This window comes from Phaethon aethereus (genome assembly GCF_964289735.1).
Source record: "Phaethon aethereus genome assembly, chromosome: 12".
Classification (NCBI taxonomy): domain Eukaryota; kingdom Metazoa; phylum Chordata; class Aves; order Phaethontiformes; family Phaethontidae; genus Phaethon; species Phaethon aethereus.
In genome coordinates this window covers 20652120-20674204 of record NC_138588.1, presented here as the reverse complement: position 1 = coordinate 20674204, position 22085 = coordinate 20652120, and the positions used below count along the sequence as shown (strand labels likewise).

At 42.7% G+C, this 22085-nt stretch overlaps 1 protein-coding gene across 1 annotated transcript in view; it reads right to left on the bottom strand.

The window, feature by feature from the left end:
- Positions 1–7838: 7838 nt before the first annotated feature.
- The window catches only part of PSTPIP1 (proline-serine-threonine phosphatase interacting protein 1), a gene marked incomplete at both ends in the record, with an annotated part of 53680 nt that continues 39433 nt past the window's right edge, over positions 7839–22085 (bottom strand). The window contains 8 exons of the mRNA XM_082005393.1: positions 7839–7970; positions 9915–10015; positions 11604–11674; positions 13210–13294; positions 16227–16323; positions 16943–17041; positions 19839–19918; positions 20767–20812. Of these exons, the coding sequence (XP_081861519.1) occupies positions 7839–7970; positions 9915–10015; positions 11604–11674; positions 13210–13294; positions 16227–16323; positions 16943–17041; positions 19839–19918; positions 20767–20812 (711 nt within the window). The remainder of the gene's footprint in view (positions 7971–9914; positions 10016–11603; positions 11675–13209; positions 13295–16226; positions 16324–16942; positions 17042–19838; positions 19919–20766; positions 20813–22085) is intronic.

Below are 22085 nucleotides of genomic sequence, written 5' to 3'. Positions count from 1 at the left end.
GTCTGGAGGGCTTGGGAGCATCTAGGATACCTTGCATGCAAAACTGTTTTGTAGACCAAAGTAGTAATCAGCCTAGAAAACTGCTTTTGAACAGAGTCCTGAAATTTTTCTTCCACCTGGACAAAGGAAGCAGTAAGATAGCAAATTAAGTCATGCTTGTCACTGAATGAGGCTGCCAGCAAATCAAGAAAACAGGGGTCATGTTCAAGTTGAGTAAGAAAAGGATAAGTCATCTCTGGCAAAGATTGTGCTGTGTAGTCCTGTGCTAGGCCTCTACCAAACACCTCACAGGCAATAGGCAAGACTTTATTTCCTGGCATATACTGTAGAAGAACTAGGTACTCCTGGCACCTCCAGCTCGTGGAGAACGTCCCATCCTTGGGAAGCATGCTTGTTTCTAACGGTCCAGCACTCTACAAAGTGCCCTTGCACTTTTAATACAATATCCATTTTAAAAGCTTAAAGCCACCGTTTTAGCCTGGCAATGTTGGTATACATAGGTGGGAAACAAAGATGTCAGCATCAAGAAATGGTGCATTGGGGATACGATACACAGGCTGAGCGAACATAAGTTAAATTTAGGGCCTGTGCTGATAAGCGCTGTGGTTAAAAAAGCTGGCACAAGACCCTGCAGAGCAGGGAGGATGCATTTCTCAAGATCCCTTCTATCCCTAGAATAAGAGTTTCTCTTTGGTTTTGAATCCCCCCTGGCTTCTGAATGGAGCAGTGACCGTAGTAAAACCTTGAGCTGCCACTTAGCAGAACAAAGTCACTGTTGCTTGCGTCTCCCTTCCTCAGAAGGGGTTCAGACACAAGGAGGGCTGTGCAGCCCTTCTCTAATGACAAAGCATTTCTCACGTCTATCAGTGCATTGAAAGCTTTCCCATTCACACTTATGTTAACATTCTTATCCTGGGAAGGTTAAAGTTCACCAGTTTCCCAAGAAGTTCCTCCATGAACTGTTTTCGGCTTAAACTTTCTAGAACAATTCTTCCTTACTTGCAGCTGTGGAGCATTTGTGCCCTTGCAAAGTGGAAGGGAATGTACTAAACTCCCCCACACGCTCCCTGCATTGAGTGTGAGTGTCTCTCATGTCTGCAAGTCCCTTCCCAAGAGCCATCCAGTCGTATTACAAAACAAGCAACGGCACTGTGTACATAATACAATTTGTCCTTTTGTACAGGATTTTCCATTGCACATATTGATCTGACCACCACCCAACAGCAGTTTGTTTAGACTGAGTCTGGGATTAAAGAATCACAAAAATACTTAGCATGCCAGAGGGATATTTTTTTTTTCAGCTCATGACATCACAGCGCTCTACAAACTCCCCATGATGCATGGGGAAATTGAGATATGAAGTATGACTTATCCAGAGTCATACCTTTGCTTCATAAAGTCAGTCACTTTAAAAAGGGTTTAGCCTGGGCTCCTTGAATAATCGAAGTGTGTAATCCCACACAGGAAATTTCATTCAAGTTTAGGTTAGAATTTCTTTAGCTGTCCTGTGTGTCCATTTATCCTGAGGCAGGGGCTGCAGCAAAATGCCACACTTTCAAAGTCGAAGAGAATTGAAGTCAAAGCACCACTGATGCAGTTATAGTTCATTAAGTATTGTACCAGTTAACACGTGGGTTGCTTCTCCATGTGTCTGCCCTCAGTTTGGTGCTTTAGTTGAATTATGGTAAGGGAAGCAAAGCTGGGATTATATGTGCTGGTTTATGTTCTCAAACCTGTACAACACCGGCTCTTTTAGATCTGATAAGTTAAATTCCTCCTAATTTCAAAGAACCTCTTAGGCTATCTGTTCCTACTTCACTCACACCCCCAGTTGTTTTTGTACCCGCTTTATCTTCAAGATGATATGTGGAAACACCTGGCTACAGATTGGTAGCTACATTCTAAGCCCAATTCTGTTTGCCCATTGGTTTTGGAGGATTTTGTCTTTCCCCTTAGAAATGTCAGGGATGTCAAGTCTGGTGCCTCCTGGTTTTGCTGGGCAGTCTTAGTGATTTCTATTAGACTTTTATATGTATACCCAAGATTTAGTCTCTGCTTTCGGTCAGAATACACCACCACAGTGACTCTGTCTTTTGGGCCCTTGTGTCAGACAGAAATGCCACAGCCACATGGCGCACAGCAGTGGTAGGCTGTAACTATGCTCTTAACATTGCACCAAGTGGCTTTGCGCCAGATCAGGTGTCAGCTGTCCTTTAACAGCTGGTAGAAGGACAGGATGAGCACTGTACCATGCGCAGTGGCTAATTTGATGGAAATACGATTATCTGGCCATTCTAGAAGCAGATCAAATTTGTGCTGAACGTGAGCCATGAGTGCAAAAATCTGGAGATAACTGTCGCTCTGAGCTTCCCTCATGCAAACTGTAAGCTGGCCACTGAAATTAGATAATTGCTAACAAAGAATAGATAATGGCTAACAGTTTGACTAAAACTTCTCTGCCCTCTCCACTTTCTCTCAGTAGACAGGGTGTTGCCATTTGCTTAACAGCCTCGTCACAGGGAAGACACTAATTCCTGTTCTTCCAAAGTGTAGTTACTCCACACAAGTATACTTTCCCCTACAAAAACCAGTCCATCAGCCCCTGCAGGCCCCTAGCAGCCATTTACTTTGCAGAAGCCTGGTGTGACCTAGCACCACAACTTCATCTCCTTCCTCTTCCTGGGGAGCAAAACCCCAGCTGTTCTCTCTCCTTTAGCCTCAGCCACAGTGAGCATGCCCAACACGTCACAGCTGCACTATAAAAGCACCTGTGATGGGTACTGTCATTAATTTAGGAAGCTGGTGAAGGTTGATGTTGGTGACTGACCCTAATGCTGGTTTTAGTTTTGTTTTCTAACAGCCAACTCTTCTCTACTTTAACGGCTTGGTGACTTGGTTTTGTTCGTGCCCCCTTGGCAGCAAGGAGTCACGGACTTCAGGGTGATGGCCAAGCTAAGGGCACCTTCCTACTCTCCTTGCTCAATAGCGATGAGCGTAGTTTCTGTCTGAGGATGTGTGAAGCATTGGTAGTTATGTGGCTGGTAACTGCCCTTGCTTTCAATGCCCCAGCCCTGCAAGCTGGAGAACAACAAAACAAGGGAAAAAGATGGTATGAGCAGCAGAGGCTGCTTTTCAGGTCTTTGCAATTGGTCCTGTACCGTGCAGAGTTGTTGCCAGTCACGCTGAAGGTTAACAGCGACCTTTCAGTGCAGCAAACTGTGTATAGTATTGATGTAGGTTCCCCTGGGTTCTTTAAGCCTGCATAGTTAAGCTAGCTAGCAATGATAGAGCCAACAGGTTACATAGTACCAGGAAAGAAAGTGTATTAGTCATCTACCAGTACTTAGGTTAGATGTTTCTTAATGCCCAACCAGGCTCCTATTAGGCATCGCCTGATACCTGGCTTGTAATGAACCTCCTCTTGGCATCCATGTGCTTCCACTTAAACTCCATTCAGTAATCAGCGAGGTCTGAACTGCAATCGCGAGCCTTTGCCTAGAAAATTACCTCTGGAAAGGAGACTCAGACCTCGAACGCACCCCTTGAAGAAGGAAGACGAGAAAGAATCTAAGGTAACAGTTGCTATTGTTTATGTCTTATGTATATGATCTGTCAGCACTTTGGCTGAAGTATGCTGGGTTTATTTGTAATACAGAGTTCAAGTCACGGTCCTCAGGGAGGTGGCAAATGCTTCAAACCTGGAAGAGCCGCTGCGCTCCTGCTGTTGCTGGCTGCTCAGCTGTAAAGAGGTTGATGTCTTCCTTTCAACTGGCTAGTTGTAAAAAATGCTGGAATCTAGCTGTCGGTAGCAATGGACCTGTGAGCTTGGCAGGAGGTCCTTTGTTTGTGGTTAAGCACTGACGGTGTCGGCTGTCCTAGAGCTGGGTCGCCTGCATCTCTCTGTTTCTAGTCTGACACTACTTGGTTTGACCGAGTTTTACTACTGGCTTGTGAGTTCTTAATGCCGTATGAAGCAGCTGAAATCTGTTCTGTGCAGAGATGGGCCTCACGCTGTTCTTGCAAGACATTTCCTAATTACATATGGTTGTTGTTGGTTAAATGGTATTTTTAAACAGGTTTTCCTGTTCTTCGCCTTAATTAAAAATAACATGGTAAAAAAGAATAATGTGCCTATCTGAGTCTCGTTTAAGGGTACTATTGGGCTGGATTGCCTACTTCCAGCCTTTGAATTCCTGTTGCAGTTACAGGAATAATAGAACAGATTACCACTACACTTTTTCATAGCAATCTCATGGCCCTGTTCCTCAAATCCAAAATCCATCTAGAAGAGCAGTAGGTGTCAACCTCAGTCCCTTTCTATTCTGTTGTGGTTTATGAGGGAAATGACTCCCACTCTTTCTGGCCGCTTATATTTAACGGATAGACGATGCATGTTTCTTATGGCCTAGTCAAAATTTCTGGAGTTAATATTTGCAGGTCTGAAGTTGTTCAGTATGAAATACTTGTTGTCTGTTGTGCAAAGTGAAGTCCTGCAGTGCTAAGTCAAAAAACAGCTCCATAACTTTATTGTAATGCCTCTTTAATTAGTTTGTCTGTATATAACTTACCTATAGCTTATGGCTAGTATGTAATTGGGTTCCTTTCTTGCAGAGCAGCTGGCAAAAGCATGTTCCTTGCTCTCTGGGAACAGCTGCTTTTGTGTGAAGCTACCGAGAGCCAGAGCTCTAGCAGTGTAAGGAGGTAGTCTGCTTACTGTGAGTGTGCTATGAAATAGGGGCTAACTTGACAAACACACAACTTTGCCACGGCTGTTTTGTCCCTGCTTGTTGCTTGGCACCTCCTTGCCAAAAAATGGTAGTCAAAATGAAAGTAGAGGCTTATCAGAAGTGTTTGTCCAAAAAGAATCTCAACCAAAAATGTTGTTTAGTGTAATAATGCCTCCCACTGGAAGCGGCATGTTTCAGTTTCCCATTTTACCTGAAAATTAAATGATTACTTGACAGTGTCAGTTTTGTTGCCCAAATGTTACCAAACTGGAGAGGAAACATTGTTATTAAGGCATAATATTATTAACCTACATTTGACCTTCTGCTTTTCCTACGCAGAGGGGGTGGATGACACCTAAAATGTCAGTGCACTCCGAGGGTGTGGGTATTTCTTGATATCTCTGTTCTATTTCTGACAAGTGCTGCCACACTGATAGGGCAAACTGCCTTGATAGGGCTTGGTAACTACTTATCAGCCAAATTCTTCAATGTAAAGCAGAAGAATCATGAGAAAACATTGGTGCTGCTTCTTCATTTCCTGAACAGTCTGGAGTTAGCGTGTGGGATCCAAATGCTATGATACTGGGTAGATTTTGAAATATCTATAGCCTCTTGCACTTAAAAACAGTATTTACTTGACAGAAGAAGAGACAGGTAGAAAGGAAACCAGTTTCCTGAGTTTAACAGCAAAAATATGAAATGATTTGATGGGGTAGAAACAGCAGTCACCCTTCCACTAGCTGTCTGTCGACCGTGTGGTACATGTAAGCAAAGATGATCTGTAACAGGGTTTCAGGGTATCCAGGACTGGGTACTTCAGTGTCTTGCATGAGGCTGCCTGGGCCCCCAGAGAAGCCCCCAAATTCGCAAAATCCATGTCTCTCACATAATTAGGGGAAGTGCATGTCAATGGTTTATTTTTTTCTCTTTAATTAAGAGAATCTGCAAAATATCTACCTAAATTTATTTAAGTGCTTGTTGGTTTATTACAGTTCTCTTTGTGGAAGACTGAGTGTTCAAGAAGCAAATATATTAAATCTCTCATAGTTTAGGTTTCCTCTCATGCTGTACATAACGAGCGATGTTGTTGTTGTCTCTGACGGCTACATTTTACAGCGCGGTGGCCTAGTTGAAGGCTATTGTGGACCATCTTTCCATCACTGTTCAATTCAGATGTGGTCACGGAAACTGGTCGTTAATATCTTCAGCCTGAACGAGCAATACTGTATATATACCCTAGTGCCTTAAATGCCATTTGAGTTCCTGCAGTTCCTCTGAGCCTTTGCTAATGTGAGGTACTAAATGCCCTTCAGCACTGATGAAGATGTGCTGCATAATAACTTGGGGAAGTGTGGGAAGGACAAGTGTGCCTGTGCAACGGACTGCAGGGAACTAAAGAAAAAGGGCCTGCAGCAACTTTCATTCCATTCTTGAAGCGAGAAATTAGAATAAGGTACTGCAAATGCCTCTTACCTTCATTCTGTTTCATTTAAGGAATAATCGCATTGACCACAATCGCTTTTTCTTCTGTCTAGATTTCTCTTTGTCTTTCCTGCTGTGGCTTAGCTAACAGTTCTTCCCTCCTCCATGCCTTTTGGGTAGAAATTTGATTCATTTTCATTGATTTGGTTCAGTTTTAAGACCTGAAACCTTGGCAAACAAGGTCACTCTGCCCCCAGAAATAGCGTGCTCTGCTTCAGATTAAATCACCAAATTTTTTTTTTTTTTAATCGATTTGAAATACTGAGAAGGGAGGAGTGGCAGAAAGTATCTATTGATCCCTTGCTAAGTACAGTGGCAGTTGGAAATGTTCTGAAATACTAAACTGGAAAGACTGATAGAGCTGAAATCTGTGAAATACAGTGAACCTGCACAGTGCGACTTCTCTGAAGAGGGTTTGTTGAAGAACGAGCACGCTAAGCGTGCCTGGAAAGGAACCAGGATGTGTCAATGCCAGCAATCCCAGAGGCGCAGAGGCTCTGTTAGCAGTTAGAGACAGAAAAGCCTGTGGGCAGACGAGAAGGAGAGGATCAGCCAGGTGGACAGAGGAGTTGAAAGGAGAATGCACTGATGACGTGGGTGTGCAGATTGCATGAGGAGGTAATTGGCACTTCTCTCTGGTGCTTAGAGCAGAGGGATCAGGGTAGTGAAGCACTGCTGGAGGCTTTGCTTATTATTATTATTATTTTCTTGTTGTTTTTTTAAACATGAAAAGTGCCAGGGAGGTGTCAGGGAAATCATCCAACCAAGGCAAAAGCAAGCTTTGGGCTCATCATCTGTCTGTATTTTACTGCCATAGAATTCAGTGCAAAACAGAGCCATGGATAGCATGGATTTCATTATATTAGGAGATGGCTGGGATGGGGAGTGCCTTATGTTTTCTTACTACTGATACGTCTCGATTCTTCAGGTGCTCCTCCAGCTGCATTCGTTGGTTTTCATATTTTCATTGGTGATTCTGATGAAGAACAGTGGAAGGTTCCCTGCCTTTCTCCCTGGCTACCCACATGCCGTAAGGGGAACCGGAAAGGGGGCTGTTAAAAGGAACTCAGGAGAGCTTCTTCCTTGCTTTGTACAGCTAAGACCCTGCGACATCAAAGCTATTTGCTTTCTGAGTGGGCTTTCCACCCTGCTGTCAAAAATGCTTGCATGGCTGGCGGAGTGAGAGGAGGGGATCCGTGGCAGAGAACATGGCTGCTGCCACCATGGAGGGAGCTCACAGGCTGGCTGGAGGCAGTCCTCTGTCCTGGAGAAACGGCACTTTCTTCCTTGTTCTTTTTCCTTTAGTGCACTTAAGTTCTGAGGAGGATTTTCCTCCCAGATTCGCCAAGGCTTGCAACACTGATGGCAGCACAGTGTGCTGAGGGAAGGAGGAACTGTGGTAAGAAACGCAAGTCCTAATCTCTCTGAGGTGAAGATGGTTTTTGTAGACAGTGTAGGCCAGGAGGTGCTGGGATGGGGCAGGAGGAAGAGGGAGGAGAGCATGGTCAGTTGGTTATTTCCGGAGTGGTAGTTGTAGAAGACAGTACTATGGGTTGCCCTTGGTCAACTGACGTAGACCTTGTGTGCTATTTGTTTTCAGTAATAGAAAAATTTTAACGTCTGTTTTCATCAAAGCTTTTCAAGATAAGACCCTGGCACAAAGCCTCGCTGCCCATTCCTTTCTGCTGTCCACCAGCCATCTTCATTTTCTTCAATGACAGCTACAATGTCTCCTTCACTGATGTCCAGTTCATCCATGTTCTGAAAGGAGATGGGGAAAGGAAATCTGGTTAGCCTGAGAGCACAGGAGAGCCCAAGCATGTATCTGGTGGGGTTTTTTTACCCTGCCTTTCATCAACGGTCTGCCAGTGTCCTTCTGGTTGGGAACGAGCCTGAAATACCAGACAGTGAGGGATTAAGCGCTTACTGAGCTGGCTATTTCCTGAAGATCCTCAGATTTCCCCAGCCTCCGTGGTGTTTCCTCCTGAGTGACTTGACTGTTGTATCATTGAGGAAGACCAGAAAGGGTTAAATACAACTGTCCTAAACCAACTAGCCATGACCCTTCCATAGTCTGCAGGTGTTGCTAAATAAAGCATTGCACAGCTTAATTCCCAAGGGAGATGATAACAGTGTCTCTACTAATCCAGGCCTTGAATAGGTCTCTTGGTCCTTTTAATACGAGCAGCAGCGACCAGTGGACGTACAGGGACTCTTACTGAGAGAGGTAACTTTTATCTCCGAGACAAATGCAAGTAAGCTATCGCTGAGCTCTCAGGCGGCTATCAGTCCATTCAGCAGTGCTGTCCTATTTTCCATGGGAAACCACTTTGCTACCCGCAGCGTAGTAAAATAGAAAACGGGGTAAGAGAGGCTTCCAGATGCGTTTGATGCATCAGCTAAATCTAAATTTAATGTACCTGAGAAGGTAAGAACGGACTCAAAAAGTCAGAGGCCTTAATATACTAAAAGCAGTAACAGGCTCTTTTCTCAGCAGGGAAAATCGTGTGTGTCATATTTTGAAGGAAACTCCTGGAGTAAGGATCTGACAAAGAGATGCAGCAGTCTCCTCAGGGGAACTGCCATTAACAGTGAGGTACTTCAGCTGTGCTTGGATGAAATTTCAGGCAAATAATGAAAGAGTGTTTAAAACAAAGCAAAACAAAGACCATATAATAAAAGGTGTCAGAATATGGCTGTACGTAAGAGAAAGCACTCCATTCCAGCCCTTGCTCTGTTTTCATCATTTATCTGGCTTAATAATTTTGTCATATGCCAGCATTTCTCCAATGTTGGCTATTGACGGCAGGTCCCTTGGTGTGAGGGTCTCTGCACTGTAACATAAGACCACCTGGATGCTGCTCCTTCTGCTATTCTAAAGCTAATAAAAGAAACTTTCAAACTAACATGCAATTAAACTGTGAAAGTCCCATTAAGGGAAGGCTAATGGTTTAGCAAGAGTCCAAGAGGTTCTGGAGTCGATCTGAATAAGAAAATATTCATCACCAGACCATTCATAACCTTTTACTAGTGGTACTATGTCCAGATAGGTCTGAAGCCAGTGAGAGTTCAATATCCCAGTTAAGGATGCAGGTTGCTCATTATAACAATCTTTTGGTACATGGACCACATCTACTGTGATTCTGCAACTTGCGACATGGAAGTACAGGGAAAGAGTGTCATTTGTGGGGATTCCGTCCTCTCCAGCATGGAGAGCCAGTATGTTAAACTGGAGCAGAACTCTCCAGATGGTAAGTGAGATCAAATGGAGAAGAGTTCCTAGATAAGCATTATTATTTACTTACAGTATTCTTACGCAAGGAATCTGTAGCCATTTTCCCCAGGAAAACATTTCACAAGAGATGTAAGTTCAGAATGTACAATACTGCATACTTAGCCATCATCCCCTGAGAAGTAAAGTTTTTCCTTGTGTTTGCAGTCTCTCCTGTAGAGAGGAGGAGGAGGTTGTAACAGCTCAGCACTAGCAAAAAAGCCCATTGTTTCATCTTGAGGCAGCATGGTCTAGTGATGTGCGCCAAGAACTGGCAGTTGGGATTCCTGGCTTCTGCATGTGCCATTGACCAATAATTCTCTAAGTGTCCCTGGCTCTAAAGTGAAGATAACACCTCCTTTGCAGAATTAACCCTTTCAAGATGTTTGGGTCAACATCATCTATGAAATACTCATTTTGAAGCCTTTTGTTACCTGGGCTGTGTAGTCATAAAGTACTCTGTAGTCCTGTGATGATGTGATTCCAGCTTGTTCATTTACAAAAATGGATGCATAGACTCCGTCTGTTTTCTCTGCTGGGGGTGGGGGGGAAGGGGTGTGGAGAAAAAAAAAACACCACAGAAACAAGGAGTTCAGTTGCTTATAAATGCATGGGATCATATGCAAGGGTTCACAAACACAAGGGTTTCTGTTCTCTCTCTGTCTGGAGATGTACATGTATAGAAAAGCTGCTGTGAACTGTAGGTAAAGTCTTGCACAAAAACTGTGTCCCGTTGATTAGATGACAATACACCCATCGAACTTTGTGGGAGGTCAGAAACTAGCTTTAGCCTCATTCAGGTTGGGAACAATGTTTACCCTGCTAAAGCACAATCCAAATGGTCCAAAGAGGGAAATGCTGTGATTAAAGTGGTTTAAAACGGTTGCAGTTCACTGACTCACATAGGGCTTTTTCCCTTGAGAAAAATGGAAAATACTGTGCTGATGGGTCATCAGTCATTTTCCAATATTTTACATAGTTCACAGATAGCTATTTGTCACTGACATAAGTATTTTGGCAGATGTTGTTTTAACCCAGCTTGTCATAATTAGGGAAACCTCTTATTTCTTCCCAGCATCTCCCTGGGAGCTTCCCCTGCCATTGAGCCAAGCAGAAGTTTCCCATGTATGACTCCTTGGTGGGATGATAGTGCTCTGAGAGCGCACGGAGCAGCCGGGGTGCCTGTACCTTCCCCCAGTCAATCCTTAGTTTCGTTGTCCTGCTCTAAGGAGCACTGTCGCCTCGTTGACTTTTCAGATTTTGAAAGACAAGCATGGGAGCAGTTGAAAAAGCTGAACGCAGAGAGTGTTTGCCATTCCTAAGGGTCTTGCCCAGGGAATGCTCTCCCCCCACCCCGTCCCCAGCCGAAGGAAATTCAGAAGGAGTGACTACCCTCAACTGTTCAACGTTGCTTTGCAATGAGCAAAGCCCGAGCTGGTGTGTGGTAGCACTGGAGAGTCTCAGCTGGCTAAGCACCAAATGCAACAAATAAGATAGTCTGGGCTTCGTTTCTGGGTGCCTAAGCAGGCAGGCCTGACAAAGGAGATTGATTTGGGTGTGTTTTAAAGCTGTTCTAAAACAGTTTTTTATTTTCTTTAGGCAGGAATCACAGTTAAAATGTTTTTGTTTTAAATCAAACCAATGAAAATGTCATAAGCTGTTACTTTCTGCATAGTCAAAATACTGTTTTAAGTGTCATCTGATAAATGCCCAGTTGCAAGGGTTACAATAAGACAGTGTCACTGTGAAACAACATGGATATTTGCATTCATAAGGCTTGAACCTGGTCTGTTAAAAACTTTAGGTATTCGCTTGGGCTTTTAGAGGTAGCGTAATTCTACCTTAGGAGAAGACCATTATCTAAGTCAGACTGTGTTGTTCTGAACGTACAGTTCCCCCTTGCCTAGACAGAAATTTTGAAGATTCTATGGATTATTTGGCACTTTAAACTGGGAAATTTGCTTAATACACATCCAAGCTAAATTTGTTTCCTGACTACTCTCACTCTTGAATGCCAACATGAGAATATCTGCTGTACGATTTCTGCTCCATGTCAAAGCTTGGTTTAGCTATGTGATCTAAAACAAACACATCTGCTAAACTTATTTCCTGAAGAGGCATACCAAGAGGAGGGGCTGAAGGAGTGGCACTTTCCATGTTATTTTTGCTGCTTCCATGCAGTAGTCCAGAGAATCTGCAGAACCAAGAGAAACCAATGACAAAGTGAGTGAACAGGACTGGGTATGAGCATTCCTTCGTCTCAGATGTCTGACTTAACCTTCTCTCCATCTGCTGCAGCACTGGTTAGACGTCACCTCTTCCTGTGGCTGTGTATTTTCATTTATGCTGTAGATATATTTATCTTCAGTTAAAAATACATTTTTAAAAATGGAGCAGAATACTGAACCATGAACCATCACTAAATTGTGCATGAAATGCATCAGATGGTATTTTGTTGTTGATCCAAAGACTCTTGCTGCAAAACTCCAATTATTTTGCAACATTAATATGATGAGAATTTTGCCTTTTTTTTAAGAGATTACCATCTCTCTGTCTTTAAGGAAAACCATCATACAATTTAAAATACAAAGCTTGCATAACAAGCCTTTCTAAAATCTGTGGGTTTAAGTGAAATTCTTTTTTTTTTTTTTTTTTTAAATCTATCCCTATTTATTTTCTATATCACAGCTGAGTACTGGAGACTAAAGTGAGAAAATGGGTTAGGATTCTCCAGCATAGATAGAGACAGCATTGCACGCTCAAGGCATATTTAAAGAGTCTGATTTTTCAGCTGGTGAACGCTCGATGTTTCTGGAAAATGAACATCCAAACAGCAGTTTCTGAAAAACTCAGACGGAGTCTCTCTAGGCTGCTTACAGAGCATGGTTGTAGTCTAAATGGCAGTACAATTGCCTTCTGTAACTGTATAGGATGCAGCGTTAGAATTCATTATTACAGAAGACCGGGTTTCCAACACAGTATGGTATATAAACCTTACCAGCTTACTAGCAAGCTTGGACCACACTTTAAATGGGAAATCACAGCCCACTCCCTGTCTTTGCTATGTAATAAGGCTTGTCAAAATATAAAGCTCTTCTGCCTTAAATATGACGCCATTCCTGCTGTGAATTAGCCAATTTAGTATAAAATATTTAAACCAAGAGATCTCCCATGCTTTTGTGCTGATAGAGCTACATCCATGTTATAGCATTTACCAGCATAAACAGATCAGAAAAAGAAAAATCGCCTCCCTAATCATTACAGTTATTCTGCTAAGTGTTTTTTCCTTTGGTCTGGATACAGAGAGCAGCTCTTTGTTCTGCTCAGCTGGGCGGTGGAGTAAGCCAAGAGGTATTGCTGAAAAAGACAGCTCTCACCAGCCCTTGCTCCCAGCAAGATTCACCTTTGCCCTCCCTTGAACAAAGCGGTTTTGTTGCTATGTGCCATGACTCACTAGGGAAGAGGAAATAAATGAATGCTATCCATTGCTGGCTAACTAATTGTTTTATGAACTCATCCCCAGTCTCTCTTCCCGCTAGGCCATGGCAAAATTACTCTGACTCCGGTTTTAATAGGTTTGCTTCTTCTGTCAAGTTATATTTATTGATACGTAGCTGCCTCTTGCTACAATGAAGGAAGTAATAACTTTCCAGGTCCTGTTTCCTGTCATCATACGTTGCCGTTTACATGGAGAAATACCTATACTGGGAACTGAAGCTTGCCACTCACCTCTTCATCATCCCACAAGACTGGATTGGGCTGCTGTTTGTTCTGTTTGGTTCTCTGTTGTAGTAGTTCTCATATCCTATTGCATCTGCAACAAGGCAATAAAAATGAGGTGTTCAAACAGGCAAAACTTTTTTCTCCCCACCAGAAAGCAACTGACAGTTTTAACTATCAGGGGCTGCTGGAGCAAACTGCAGTCTGCACTCGCCTGTGATGTGGCTGGAGCAGCTCAGGGGGACCTGTGGACTTGACAAAGCCATTCAAGTGACTGTAAGCAGATATGTCCTTGGTAGAAAGGCATGCTTGACCTGAGACACGCACAGTCAAGGTCCTGAGGAACCATTCTAATAGCTGTGGCTAACCCTAGTTAAGGCGGCAGTTTCCTCCCTGACTGCGTTCTCTGTTGCTTTAAAGCCCAGGATTTAAGGAAGCAGAGCATGGTCATTGTGAGCCTGGGACCATGTTCATCATACAATTGTCTGCGGTGTGTTTTGTTTCTTTTTTTTTTCTTAATGTATTGTCAGGAATTTTTGTCGGAGCTGGGGAGATTTCTGAACAGTATTGCCAGCAGCAATAATGAGCAATTTCCTGGTCTGTGCTTATGCTTAATTGTCTCCCTACCTTTCCTACCTCCCCATCCGCTCCCGAGAGCTGTTTTGCTGTTTGCCCAGAGATATTTGTTTTTTGTTCTCTCTCACACAGTTCTGTTACAGTTCCTTCACTCTCCCCTGTGGTTCGTTAAGGGTGAAATTGAGATCACTTCCAAGTCTAGCTTTACAGATTAAATAGTTACAGATGGATTTATTTATTTTTCATCTCAGAGCTCCCAGTGTAGTTGCTTAGAGCTGGTGGCCACACACCCTTTCTGCCTTCTCTGTGTTAAAGCCAAACAAACATGAGTGAAGTCTGTGATACCGTATTATCTCAGGTCTGATACCAGCAGTTTAAGACAGATATTGGACTTGGGCTAAAGGTTGTGTTGACATTCTCACACTGGGTCAGCCAAGATCATAAGCAGAGCAGGCATGTTCAACTAGTGAGTGTGAAGAATCCTTACAAGTAAGACTCACAGTAATTAGGGATTTTTCTGACCAATCTCCTATTACTCTTCTAGCTTGTTACCTTGATATAGTTTCTATTCTATAATGCATTGTAAGATTAGGTAGAAAAGTGAGCAATAGCACCAGGAAGCCAAAAGGTTTTATCAGGACGAAGGTCTTCTGCTACACAATGCAAAACCACACGTGGGTTTCCTCCTATATTTTGCAGATAATAAAACAGATCAACAGCTCACCATGTGCTACTGTGCAAGCTCATTAGCCAGAGCTGTGGAGATACTAGGATGTTACTTCCAGAACATGTCACCTTCTAGAAGGTGGCAAAAAAAAACCCCAAACCCCACACCAAAAAAGCAAGTCAGTTGTTTCTTTGCCTTTCATAAAGCTCTCAAGTGTTTTTCCCACCTATTTCTTATTAGAAATGAGTCCTGACATAGCCAAGAGCTGTTTGCAGAAAATTGCCTAGGCGACTGGAGAATGAGACATCTCACATAGGGAGGAAAAAAAAGCCTAGCTGAGAATTACAGATTTCTTAGTATAGAGAAGTTGTTTCACACTGTTGCAAGGCACAGTTCTCCCTTCTGCCAGTGAAAATGTAGTTTTTCTGTGGTAAATGCTCCTGTATCAGTGAATTTAAATCCTCTGTGAGAGAAGAATAAACTATAGCAGCAAAATGGGATCCAATGCACCAGTATCGATATATTAGTTTTTAAAAAATCCCCCAAATCCCAATGCTTGATCATCAGGGCGTTCATATTGCTGATGTTTGTACCTATACAACTCCTAGCATGGAAGGTTTTTATCAGTATAAAACTTTCTTATGCCAGTATAGATTATTCCCTATTCTGAATGGAAGTATGCTCTATTGATACCACTGAGGGCATGCAAAAGGGATTTTCTCTTTGATGTAGCAGTATGGTGTTAGAGCAGACAGTTGAAGTGAAACAGTATCTGTGCATAGATTAAAAAAAAAAAGAATAAATGGAGAAAGAGATCTTTTCAGCATAGATATGTATCATCAACTAATGAAGAGATGAAATAGAGATTTTTTTTTTTTTTCACCTTTTACAAAGGCTGTGAACCTTTGTTTACTGCAGCAGCTGCACGGAAGTGCAAGCATTCACTCAGTCTATAAATGTCTTGTATTGCTTGTTGAAGTAAGAGGGTGTGGTTTGTATTTGGCCATGTGAAATATTAGATAGCCTCCTTTCTGGTGGTGTGTTTGGAGAACTCCAACCCTGGAGCAGCATGTTTTCATTTTACAAATGCTCTTAGCTCTTGCTGTCCCAGTCTCCATTTCAGCCCAGAGATTTTGATCATTGAAGTCAATGAAGAGCCTGCTTTGGCTTGAATGGACAAAGTCTGTGAACCTTACATCCTTTCTGCATGCTGGAGCAAAGCCAATTTCATTCAAAATTCTCCCAACTAGGGTCTTGCCCTTATACAAACAACTTCCTGAGAGGAAAAAAGATGTTATTCTCCATTGGGCACGTGGAACAAAACAGAATACAAAGTCTGGTCTTCTCTGTGCCGCAAATGAAGCGGCAGCATCTCTGTCAAAGGGACGCCAGGGTGCAGTTACATGATAAGTTGGCTCTGACTTATCACCACTGCAGGAAATTGAGGTTGCCATCTCTGCAAGGCAGTTTGCCACCTCCTTAGCAGTGTCAGTTCAGCTGTACTGTGAAAAGAGCCTGGTTGAAAAACCAAAACAACTTTTTTTTTTTTTTTTTTTTTTTTTGGAGGGTTATTTTTAACCTGGATCAGTCAGCTATCCCACTTACAGTTCTGCACAAGGAGCAATGGCAGCACAGTGAGGGGGAAGTGGGCCGCGGCGTGTGGGAATGAATAGCCGGAGCAGAAACTCCTCCAGCTGGCTTCACCTCCAAAGGACGTGTACTGCACAACTGCAGCCTCAGCCTAAGGGGTGACTCATCTGACAAAACCAGTAGGAATAATTACCTGGCGGTTGTGTTCCTGTCATTTTAGTCTTAATGAAGTAGTCTATGTCTGACTCTACAACGCAGTTCTCCAAGCTTACCCGAACCTCTTCATAGAGCTACAAAACAGAATCCAAGAATTTAATTTAACATTTCACATTGAATTAACTATTCATGCTCTTCTAATGCTTTTTCCCTTAAGAGACACTTTATATTTGGTACATGTCTGACCTGAATGGACCTTTGGCCTGTGCCCCATGCTAACATTCTTGGAAACACAACTGTTTATTTGTGCTCTGGATATCCTTTTAAGAGAGGAGGACGAAGGCAGTCCAGGGCTTCTCAATGCAATAAAGAAACATCCCTTCAAAGTCAAAGCTAGTGTGTTCTTTATGTCTTCCCATTTTGAGACCCTGACCGGATGCCTTTCTGAAAGTTGTCCCTGAGCCCAAATATACCTGACTGAGCGTTCTGGTAGCTGGAAGTATTCCCGAGCAAACTGAGGGGAGGAGACATGTAAGTGTCACCAAGTGTGGCACACACTGTCTACCTCCAGGCATATGCCTGGTTTACATCTAGAGGGAACAAGCTAGACTCCCCCCTCGCTGATGACGCACACCAGCAGGTTTGCTGGTGACAGCATGCACAGAGAAGGGCAAGCTAGTGCTGTATTGTTAGAGCACTCTTGCTCCTCCTCTTCCTCCTCTGCAAGTGAAGCTACTTGGCAGGTGCCCCTACCTCATCATCCTTCACACACTGCGTGGAGAGCTGGTTGCAGTGAACCCACAGCGAGTTGCGGAGGATGGTGATGCGGTCGCACTCCTGGAGCTGGAAGACCTAAAGCCAAACAGGAGACGTGTTGTAGCCTCATGGTAGTTCTTTATTTGCACTGCAGGCAGTGACAGGGCTGGGGCTCCTCTGGGCCAAGTTTGTATGTCTGCAGACCATTCTGAAGGATCCTTTGCAAAGGATGTCGTCTTGGCTACTGGAGAAACTACATCTACTTGTTAGTGCTCAAGAATTTGTTTTAATTGATTGCACCAAATTAAAGTTATGTTTTATAGACAAAAATAAAACGGGAAAGAATTAGTGTCTGGATTTGACTGCTACCTCTACTGCCAAGGATTTCAGAGTCAGGGTCCTGTCTGCCCATCGCACTGAAATCTTGATGTTTAACAGCTCAGTAGGCTACTGGCATGAAAGGGTTGTATTTATGTTAGAAGTAGAGCCAAAAATATCCATCTCTGCCTTCTAAGATGTCTTTCCCAAATTTTCTCTTTTGAAACTGTTTGAGGCTCTCTGGAGTTGCCTCTGTTCATTTCCAAGGTCATTTTCATGGTAAAGAGAAGTCATTTTGCCCTCTTCAGAGTTTGCTCCCCTCCTTCATCTGTCTGATTTTCTCATGTTCTTGCACAGCTTGGAAAGAATGAAGGGGTAAGAGAGCAGAGAATTATGAACTGAGCTTGGGGAAGAGGCAGATAAACTCTTTAAAAACTTTAAAAAAAAACAAAAAACAAAACCAACCAAAAAAAAAATCCACCCTGATCTCCAAGTTGTACCGTTATAAGTAGAACATCAATTTTTTTGTTTTCTGTGAGGTGTGAAAAGCTCAAATGCTTCCAGCCATCTGTTTCCATCTCCATTTGCTAGTAATTATGTCCAGAACACTACAAATGTATACAATATTCAGCAGAACATTCAGCTGCGTATGCTGCCTGCCATCTAGTATCTTAGCATCTAAAAAAACAGCAAAAAGAGTCTGTCAAGGGAGTCAGCTGGCGTTGGGACAAGTTTCTGAGAGAAAAAGCTTTTAAAGAGAACCTGAAGGGTGGAGAATGAGTATTTCAATCTCCCAGCCACTCCGGGGCTGCTGAAATAGCACAGGAGCCGACTGGGAATTTTCCAGGTAAATGGTGTCCTGTCGGGAAATGCAGCTCATCAGAGGGAAGTGTAGTGACTCTGGGCTTGTCAAGCCCTTTGCAAAATACAGCTGGGCGTTGTGTTAGACACATTTCTCGTGATCTGTCAGCTTCTTCTTCACTTCACACTGCTAGTGAACGTGGGCATCTCGTGCCAAGGAATGTGGCACAGCTCCTGCGGCAAAGGTGCCGCCACTTGCCGCTTTCGGGCTATGGATGTGCAGCGCTCAGCTAGAGACATAAACGACCTCAACACTTCCAGATTCCCCGCTATGCAGCCAGAAGTTTGGGATCTTAAGCTGCTTTTGTCATAGTTACTCGTTTTAAAAGCCTCAAAAAAATCTATCAGTTCTTCTATCTACAAGCACTTTTAAAAGAAGGCAATAAAAGATGCCTTTCCTTTATGAGTAGTTGTTTGGATTAAGCAGCGAGCAGGCCACGAGCTCTGTGGGCTATTCAGAATTTAGCTATGGGGGAGAAATAGGGTGTTTTAGGTTGTGGAACACTTCACTTGTTTGTTGGCTTTTTAAGAAAGGGGAAAATGTGCATCTTGGGGAAAATTAAGGCTTGGCACAATTTCTGTGGGAAGTCTGCTGTGCCAGCCGTGGGACTTTCCAGTCCTCCCAGATAGGACATATTTAAGAGGAAGCAGAGAACTGGAAAGCCATATTCCTGACACCTTATTTTACGTGAAAATAAAGCCTGCAACGAGTAAACATAGCAAAATCATACTTTAGAAGATGGGCAAATGTATTTGAAGGATTAATATGACCAAAAGTGTGGCTGATTTGGATGTCAACCAGTTCCTGTAAATTGTTGTGCAAAACTTAATAGCCAAGTGCAAATCTCCTTGTCCATCCTCAGCATAATGGAAACAGAGACTTTTGCACCACCACCTTTCAATCGAAAGATTACTTCATGGCAGAGGGCATATATTTTTGCAGGTGAATATAAAGTGCTATACAAAATAAAGATGCTGAGCAGCTTAGATATCTTTGCTCTCAGAATGCTACGGTACATACTTTTTTAGCTTAGCAAGAAAATTTTATTTTTAATCTCCATTGAACTTGTGAGATTTAAAAAAAAAAAAAACAAACACACAAAAAAACCCGTCTTACATTAGAACAAGAAGCCATTCTGAAAGCCTCTTGTAAAACATAATCTAAAGGGAACCTTTTGTTTGTTCATTTTTAATGGACTAATTGAATTCGTATTGTTTCAATTTTGAAATTAATTTTTTAAAATAACAAATGAATTTTTATGTCTACATTTCTGTTCATTTTCTACTGAAATTACATTTTGTCACAAAGCAGTTATTTGAGAAACAACCTTATGTTGGCTGTGATAGAAGATCATCCCTAAAGCTAGTGTGTTCTTACGTTAAGTTGTAGGTGAAAACTGGCAACAAATGCTTGCAAATAGATTGTACGCATTCATATATTGTTCCATTTCTCATACCTCTGCACTTACTCCCCTCCTTTATGTTTAGATACATATGCTGAACAAGCAAGGAGAGTGTAAGCAAGTGAGACTGCTAGCAGCTATGTCTAAATCAACTCTAGTTTTTGCAGTATTTTTGCAAAGACATCTACTGAGACTCCACATAAAGCAAACAGCAAAACCCTTGAGACGATATCTCTGGTCTTAGACTGATATCCGCAAGTAGGATAAAATAAAGAGCACACAAATATACCGCTGCAGAAGTCAATGTTTACCTCGCAGATTTTGATATGTTCCTGTTCCCACTCTGTCCTGACCTTATCCAGCTGCTCAATGTTCTGTTTGTACACGTTCTCTGTAAACACAGACACACATAATAGAAACCCAACAGTTAGGAAAAAAAATTATAAAGGCTTTCTCTGTTTCCTCCTATTAGGACTTTGCTGTGGTTCTTACACTTTAGGCCTGTGGTTTGATAGAGTATCACAAGAATGTGTGAGCTTGAAACTGGTGGGCCACAAGGATATTTGGTTTTTTTCTTTGCAACTTTATACTAGAGTAAGGATCCTCTCTGCATGGTTTACAGATCCTCTATAAACTTTACAGTGGGGATAATGCAAATCAGAGATTAAGAGCCTGGACCGTGCTTGGGCACTGAGCATCCTTAGGCTCTTTCCGTGCTGAGCAAGCCAGGTAAGCCATGTGATTTAGTGTAAACATTTACGTGAGCAGCAAGGGACAAGTCTCAACTCGTGAACCAGCTCAGATGTCTGCTGGCCTGTCCTTCTGGATATAGACTGTGTTTCTGGCTGGGGAATGCTACTATGCTCATGTACGGAGACGCTGGGGACTGTGTATATCTGGTGTGGTTTGTCTGGGGGCACCTTGAGTGTCATTCTTTTGTGCTTTCAAACTTGCTTCAGAAAGAGCTTTTCCTTCCTGGGTGAAGTCCTTAAAGGAGGTCTTCTATAAATTCTTTGCTGAAAGCAGGAGACTTGCATTTCCACAAAGGAAAGGAGGTGTAGATGACTATCAGGTTGCCATTCTTTAGAAGCTTCTTCATTAATTTTGGGTACGTGACTCTGGGAAACCTGACTTCAGACAGAGCCAGCATGGGTGATTTGGATGGCGCTCCATCAAAATCAGCATGCTGGTAGATCCTTGCTGAGAAAAATCTTAGTTCAGTTGCAAATAGAGCATCACCTGCTTCATTTGCCGCATCTCTGCATTGCTTGGCTTTGTTCTGACTCTGAAACAGGAAAAAAAACACCCCAAATTAATTCCTGACCATATTTTTTGTTTCTGCCCCAGTTTTTTTGCTGCCTGCTCCCTTTCCCCTTCTAGGGGAAAGGCTCAAAGTTGCAAATGCTTCTTGGCTGTCCCACCTTTATGCACGGTTCTGTTGAATGTGTGCTATAGAGAAGAAGGGACCAGAATTTCAGATGCAGCCAGAGGTCCACTGACTTCAAGGGAAATCTGGCAATTTACATCTTTCCACTCAGACATCCCTGCCATAGGAGCTCAGTGCTAGCGTGATCCAGCCTGAAGTTTGTGTCTGCTGGCTGAGTTGTGGTTTTTTGTCAAGTGTTTAATGTGCTTTTCTAATAGATATTTATAAGCAGAAATAAATGGCAGTTAAAATTCTTCATCTTCCAAGCTCCCCATGTAGTATGCAGATGAAAAGAACACAGCCTTTAAAATACTTTGCAAATGCCAGATTATTTCCCATAACAACTCGAAAGCCTAAAAGCAAAATTCACTCTGAGTAGAACTTTTCTTTTTCAAAAACCTGCAGCTTTTAACAAATGAAAATACAGCTATTATTGACAGCTCTGTGCTCCCAGGTCTTTCTGCACAGATGGTGATGACAGTACATTAATGCATGGCTCTAAACATCGGTGTAACACATTCTTCCATTCTGCCCTTCAAGACAAGGCTCAGGTAGGGGTTCTTATGACCATATTCCTCATCACAGCTGGTTGGAAAATGTGTAGTAAGCTGGGAACATAAGCTTCATTCTTATATGCTTCCTGGCCCAAACTGTTTGCGAGTGCTGCGCGGAATTAAACAGCTGACATGTTTCTTGTGAGATGCCTCTGCGTTTCAAATGTGCTGGCATGTGTGTGGAAGTAACGGCAATGAAGCACCCTGGGATCCTTCTGCATGAAAGGAGCCGGGTCAGAGTTTGATGCCATTGAAGCAGCTAAGTGTTCTGGCATAAACTGAGGAGAGCCAGGATTTCATCTCTTCTTTACAGCTAAGCTGGAGGGTTTTGTTCATCAAAGATTAGCGAATGCTGGAAATAAAATGGAAAGTTCAGAAGCTGTTTTTAGAGTCTCCCCCCCCTCCTTGAGATGATTTTTGATCCTTTTTGCTTACACTGCACTGATTTTTATCGAGCCAAAGGGAGTTCATTTATTTTGTTTTCTCCATCTGTTCCTCTGTAAAATGTACCCATTAGAAGTTAGTGAATTGTCAGCTACAAGTATCAAGACGATGCAATGAAGGACTGCAGTGCCTTA